The 7,459-nt window shown below is 34.5% G+C and overlaps 1 protein-coding gene across 2 annotated transcripts in view; it reads left to right on the forward strand.

The window, feature by feature from the left end:
* NKAIN2 (sodium/potassium transporting ATPase interacting 2) overlaps positions 1-7,032 on the forward strand; it is a 1,155,126-nt gene extending 1,148,094 nt beyond the window's left edge. Inside the window, exons 6-8 of one of the 2 annotated variants that reach the window (XM_049771147.1) lie at positions 2,304-2,385; positions 5,491-5,536; positions 6,844-7,032. In XM_049771147.1, the coding sequence (XP_049627104.1) occupies positions 2,304-2,385; positions 5,491-5,494 (86 nt within the window). In that variant the 3' untranslated portion in view covers positions 5,495-5,536; positions 6,844-7,032. The remainder of the gene's footprint in view (positions 1-2,303; positions 2,386-5,490; positions 5,537-6,843) is intronic. The other variant, XM_049771146.1, reaches the window with a different exon arrangement.
* The last annotated feature ends 427 nt before the right edge of the window (positions 7,033-7,459 follow it).

Below are 7,459 nucleotides of genomic sequence, written 5' to 3' on the forward strand. Positions count from 1 at the left end.
GTGATTGCTAGAGGTCATTGAAGAGGAACTAAAAAATATGGAAAACATATTTATTTCTTGGTTTGTGGGCCACACCCAGCAGTGCTAAGGCTTACTTCTAGCTCTGTGCTCAGGGATCACCCCTGGCAGTTTCAGGGGACCATATATAAAGCCAGGAATCCAACTTAGGTTAGCCATGTGTAAGACCATTGCCCTACCCACTATACTATCATCCTAGTCACCGAAGAGATTGGGGCAGGGAGCACACCCACTAGTGCTTAGGAATTACTCTGGCTTATGCTCAGAAATACAGTTCCAACTCAATGGTCCCCATATAGTGCCAGGGGTCAAATTCAGGTTAGCCACATGCATGGCAAACTCTTTACCAGCTTTTCTATTACTTCAGCCTGCATAAAATACTATAAAATTATCCTCTGTGGATATCATTACAATGAATAGATAACATTAAATTTGTGAAAACCTGAAAATATAAAGCTCCAAGATATAAATTTAATTTAAACTCAACTTTAATTGCAATATGTCTATGAATGTTCATGGATTGCCATAAATGCACATGTTTGATATGGAATGTAGAGGACATAATGCCTGTGTGTGAACAGGAGATACACAAAACTCTTTGAACTTTCTACTAAACTCTGTGAACCAAATATTTCTCTCCTAAAAAGCAACTTTTTTCAAAAAGACAAGCATCATGAACTTTGTTACTGAAATTTCTCCTATTCCTTTCTTAAGCATATTGAAAAGAGAACAGAGTAGTCAAAGCTAAGCCAGTAAGAAGATACTACAAAAAGTGATACTATCATAATACATTTTAATTCAATTTCTATTTTCCATTCTTTTCCATCCTATTATTTATATCATCAGCTTTTTCTGTTTGTCACTTTGATCTCCAATGCACAGCCTTCATATTCAGGAACAAAGAGAATAAAATAAATGAAAAAATGTTTCACAATTTTTACTTTATTTCAGCCACTATTGCTGCCCAAACTTAGTGGTGTAAAACAACTAATTTATTTTTATGATGGACTCAGAGTGTTAAGAACTCAGACAAAGAACCATGACATAGATTTATTTGTTTCTTTAGTTCGTTGGTTTGTGGGTCATAGCCAGTAGTGCTCAGGGGTTACTTCCTGCTCTGTGTTTAGGGGTCATTCCTAGCAGTGCTCAAGGACCATATACGATGCCAGGGATCATTCTGAGTCAGCTGCTTACAAGCAAAGGCCCTACCTGCTGTTCCCTTGGTTCATCTCTTAATGGCTTGTTATGTTCCCTGATGTTTGGTACTTGATCTAGAAAAACTCCAAGTCTAGACTGACCCAACAACTGTAGGCTAGATTTAAGGGAGTATCTTCTCTATGGGTGTTGATGCTCTTTATTATAAATGGAAAATCAAGCTGGAACATCAACTTACCTTTCATCCAAAGTACAAATGCATAGATTCCCCACTGGTATCACTATATGGGCTGGTTTGGGGCTTTTTAATTAGATCATAGTGGCTATTCTCCAGGAGAGAGTAGCCCAAAGAGCAAAGAAAATGTGTATTACCTATTTAAAACCTAACCTTGGTAGTTGCCTAGTATCACTTTCACACTTTATTGGTAAAATCAGTCACAACGTTCTGCTTAGGTTTAAAGGAAGGGACAATCTCCTGATACACCAAATTGAAAGACTGTAAAAGGTAATATAGGAAGCATATATACAATAGTATATTATTGTATCCAACTGAAAATCTGCACTACTGGCTCTAGTGATATCATGTACCTTAATGTCTAGGTATATCTAAGTATTGTGTTCACTGTTTGATAATGCTGTGTTCCATATCTTTATTTCTGCACTTAGTGACAGGTTAATTTACATGAGCTCTACCATAGTATTTTGCTCTTGACAATAATCATAGATAATATTAGTATCATACTACAGTTGCTGATATATAAATGCACTTGAGCACTGATTATCTTTTACATTTGCAACATGTTGCAGAAAATCTCCACCGTAGCTGGAATGACATGCAGCATTTTCATGTTGAAGTGATTTTTATTACTCCAATTAGGTCTTAGCTATTTGAGAAAGAAAAGTACATAACTTCTTCCAAGTGAATTGATCCTCGCAAAATAATAATTGAATCTGAGAGAACTGGGAAGGGAAAAGAGCACTAACCTAAAAGAAGTATCATTTTTCCCTCTACATACTCACTTTTGATTTAATAGAGTGTTTTTAAAGGCTTATTTATCTGTATGAGAATCTAATCATGAATGGTTCTTTTTCTGAAGAGTTGACTGATGAAGGCATTTGTTCCTTTTCAGTTGACTTTATAGGTGGCTTTGACTCTTATGGCTATCAGGGACCTCAGAAGACATCTCATTTACAACTGCAACCTATGTACATGTAAGTATTTTGTAATATTCTTCTGCCATACCAAAAATGTTTAAGACAAAATAGAATGGCATGCAACTTTCCTTTCAATAAATCCACATATTTAGTGTTATTGTTGACTGGACTCATTCTAATATTTTTAATTTTAACTTACCAGAAACACCATCTCTAAAAGTATCATGAGTCTTACATATTATCAAAGTATCAACTACATTGCTGAAAAGCCTCATAGTGTACCAGAATGTAGTATATTTTGAAAATTTGTGACAATTTAAACTATTATATGGAACTATATATAAACCATATGTTCTGAAATTTAAAAATAGCCTCAGTCCACACTAGTTGCCCTGGTATATTTAATACCAGCATTCCCTTCTATTCAAATATTCTCATTCAGATAATAAACAATAGGTTATCATCTTAGCCGTATAATGTTTTTAAAATAAAAACTGAGAAATGTACTCTTTCTCTATATTTAATATGAAAAGTAAAACTAAAATTAATTTTAATACTGAACATTTTCAGACCCTTAACTTTAGAACTCACGAGAGCAGACATTCCATTAGAACCTGATTTTTATATCTGTGTTTAGGCAAATTCCCTTGGATAACAACTGATAACAAATTCTATATATCAGCATCAAGTGATATGCTGAATTGCAAGCGAAGATCAAAATAGAAAGTAAGATTCCTATTCATTCTGAAATGTGAGCTTCTCTCTGAAGATCTGTGTCTGTCGTTGTTGTCCTCCGCCATCGAATCATTTTACTTTTAATTCCATTAGTAAATAGAATGACAAGTGGATTTTGAGAGTACTTCTACAAAGAACTTAGTCTTTAGACACCCCTTTTAAGCTTTTACATAAAATGAGAATGATTGTGCATTGTGTCTGCATTTTTCTTTCCCTTAGTTACCTAAAAGCACTTTAACACAATCAATTAAGAAATCAGTAAATAATATGTGTCATACCAAGCACTCCCTATGTAAAAAGTACATTTTGATATCTCTAAAACCTCTTCCCTAATTATGTTATTTATGAGCTGTTACTTAAAGTTTTTTCGACTCCTAGAATCTCTCTGGTATCTTATTAATGGCTGCCAAATGAATCTGCCCAGTTTACCACTATAATAATTTTCCTCCCTGCCTCAAACTATCAATGATTCCATGTTACTTAATGAACAAAGTTCAAATTTTTTATCATAGTCTACCAAAAAGTCTACTCTGAGGAACTCCAGTGTTCTATTGAAATATTACTCCTTCTCTGTATTGGAGAGATACTGCAACTGGTAAGGTATTTGCCTTACAAATAAATGACCCTAGTTCTTTCCTTGGAACTATATATTGTCTCCCAAAACACCACCAAGAGTTATCCCTGAGCACATCGCCAGAAGCCTTGTGTGCAACCAAAGCCAGATGTGGTTCATAAACCAAAAAAAAAAAGTTAAAATGACTCAATCCCGCAATTATTTTTATTCCCAATTATATGCCAATCAATGAATGGCACTAGAAAAATGCAATAAAGAATAAGAAGTGTTCCCTGTATTTTTAATGCTTATAGTCTACTGAGTCATTGCTTACTTGATATATTCCCTTAGAAATTTTTCCCAAATTTTATTTCTTGCCTATTACAATGGTCCATGCTATTCTCTTGACACTAGGCATCTATTTTTACCCAATTTCCTAGCTTTGTAATTGCACCAGCTTCCAAATTATGACTTAAAATACAATTACAATACATCCTTACTCTCTTTTCCTTGGATAGTTAACTTTTTTAAATTTTACCCTGTGCTTTAATTATTTGTTATTTATTATGTATTTGTCTATCCTTCAATAAAAACGTAGCAAATTTTTAAGACAGAAAAATAAATGCTTTGCATACTTCTTTTGTTCTCAGTATTATAACAACCTCATGTAAGGTATTTTTTCAACAAATAAAGGCAAACAGTATAGAATGTATTTGATATGACCTCTTGCAGACTGATTAAGATAAAAATTTTATGCCTTTGTACTTTATTTAAATAGCTACTTATTTCACCAAATCTAGCTTTCCTCATCTGCAAAATAGAGATGATAATATACTTTGATTTTTCTGAATGTATATCAAACATAGTAGGAGCTACATAAACATAATTTATTAGAGATAGAGATTATGCTTAAATTGGGCCAAGTTATCTAAGAGATACTGTTTCATGTTAAAAATTAATATATACTCCACTAACTTGCAAGGTATTTCCTTTGTAAACAATATGCCACATATAATATTAGCCCAAGTAACAGTATTTTTGTGCTAAGGCATAGACCAGAATTTCTGTAAATAAATCATTTCTGAAATAGCACATAACATTAGATCACCTAGAATTTCATTAGATTGGTCAATATGAATGATCAATAAATATTATCAATAAATAATAAATTAGATTTATAACTATATAAGAATCAGCTATAATAGTGACCTGAGAATGCCAATTCTAAAAGATGAAATAAATTATTTCAAATAAAATATTTATCATTCCAATGTCTTTAAAAACAGTCTGCAAATTTAATAATTTTAATTTGTTAGCAAAATAAATGAAAATGTATTTTAAGTTCTTTAAGAGAAAATAATCCAGCATCAAATTAAACTTGAAGACAAAATATCCTATGACTTACTTAATTTAATATTTTATTAATCAAACCAAAAGCATCAAAAGTATTCTCCTAGGAGAAAAAAGAAGTGTTCCCCTTCTGTGCCAGTGTGATAGTCTAGTGGTTAGACACCTATCTTGAAAAATTCAACCAGGGTTTGATCCCAGGCACCACATAAGGTCCTCAAGTAATGACAAAAGAGAATCCTTAGAGCAGAGTCAGGAGTAAAACCTTCGCACTGCCAGGTTCAACCCACCCCATCAAATACACAAACAACAACCAAAAAAGACCAGTTTCTTCTTACTGCCTAAGAACATTAAAATTATGTAAGAGTTTTCAAGTATCATGTGCATGAAATAAATATTTCATGTAATTCAAATTTTGAAAGCTAAAATACTTAAGGTATATAACAAATCACTAGTCAAATATTACACTATCTCTTCCTCAAACCATCCCCTAAGGGAACTCAAATCACACTGATTTTATTTTACAGATGAGGAAACTGAGCCAGAAAAAGGAAGAGAAATGTCAAACCACTGGTTAGTTACACAGTCCCATTATGAACTCAGTTTTCCTGATTCTTTAATTCAGTGTTCTTTCCAAATTATTAGATGGACTGTGCATTTGCTCTGGTCTAATAGTCCCTAATTTTTAATTTAGTTAAATGTATTTCTTCACACTAACTTGTCTGCCATACTACCACACCACCTGTGTCCTCTCCTTATGCTGTCTTTATTTCCGGTTGATTTTACATGATGTAGTGTTGAAGGAATGATTTTTTTCAACTTTTTATGTCTCAATATCGATCATCTGAGAACTAAATCCTACTTAAATCCTGTAGAATACGAAAATTGTTTCTCACAAAAACTTGATGCCCTGCTGAGAGGCAGAGATCCAAGCACCTCCTATCTCTAAGCCTTGTGAGGTGCACCTTTTCTGGTTAACCTGCCATAAATATCTCATAGGGTAAGAGTAGTTTAGCATCAAAGGCCAATGCAAACAGCCCTGCAATCCCATATAGCAACTGGAAATAAAAGCTGCTCCTTGCAAGGATAGCAAATGCTTAAAAGCATTGCATGGTTTTAGTTCTGGAACTTCCATTATACTCAGTTAATCTTCTGTGACTAAAAGCCTGGACCAAATTTTGAAAACACCATCATAAGTGACTTCCATTCACAGTTACGTCTCAGTTTCTTTAGTCAATGGACAGACAATACTCTTCTCTTTTCTTTTAATTAAATTGTGTGACTGCTCTGCCTGAAATTCTCTAAATTGTATCTCATTAAGTGAAAGAAAATGTTTTCATTAATTTTTCTCATAATTTAGTTAACTTCTTTGAAATAATAGCTATAAAATAGCTATATAAAAACATTTCCATGTAATAGGTTAATTTCCAAACAAAGTAGCTGCGTTGGCTACTGCCAATCTAGGTGCTATAAGAAGTAGAGCTCTATTTGGCTCCCTGCAGTATAAATTACGAGATGACAAGTCCATAGTATATTAAACAATATTTGAAAACATTGCTTTATTTGGCAACCTAATCATACAGCAAGACTTAATTTGTCCCCAGAAATGAATTTTAAATTACTTTAAGTGGTCTCTTTATCCTAGAGGTTGTTTTAAGAAAAAAGAAAAAGAGAAAGAAATTGTCTTTTTAAAGCACAATTGGAAAATGTGGACTTTGAGTTTAGGGAGGGGGTTGCTTTGAGGAACTGAGAAAAGGTGCAGAGTTCTTCCCCTTGCTAATAAACCTCTCTTCTCATCTCTTCTCTTCTCTCTACCTCTGCCTCTGTCTCTCTCCCTCTCTCCTCCCTTCCCCCTACCCTCCATGTCTATCTCATTTCAGGTCAAAATAACACAGATGGCTTCAGTATGTCAGCTCCTGGACTTTTCAAAGAATTTTTTTCCTGCAATGGCCTCCTGCATTTTATGAAGAGCAAATGACACTGAGTTGGAATACACACACACACACACACACACACACACACACACACACACACACACACACACACACACACAAACAACTAAAACTAACTCTCTCCGTGTGTCTCTCTATCTCTCCCTGTGTCTCTCTATCTCTGTGTCTCTCTCTGTCTCTGTCTCTCTGTCTGTCTCTGTCTCTGTCTCTCTCTCGCTCGCTCGCTACACACACACGAAAACAGCCACACACCAATTACAGTTGTCCTCTTTCTAACGGAAACAGACCAAAAATAAATAAATAAACAAAAATAAAAATGCAGGACCCAGGACACGCCCATCTTGGATTTCCTGAAAGCAGGCTTTTTTCTTCTAGGCCTTTGGAAGGTTCATACGGAGACATGTTGCTGCCCTCTGCTGGTCGTCACTAACTCCTCTGCAGTCCAGCTGGTCAGCCTCTGAGAGCTACAAAGTCATTCAGGCCACATTCCTTTTGTGAGCCCTGTCTTCTGCACTCCATACTTCTTCAGATAGCACCGCAACTC

The sequence above is a fragment of the Suncus etruscus genome, chromosome 4 (assembly GCF_024139225.1).
Source record: "Suncus etruscus isolate mSunEtr1 chromosome 4, mSunEtr1.pri.cur, whole genome shotgun sequence".
NCBI classification, from domain to species: Eukaryota; Metazoa; Chordata; class Mammalia; order Eulipotyphla; family Soricidae; genus Suncus; species Suncus etruscus.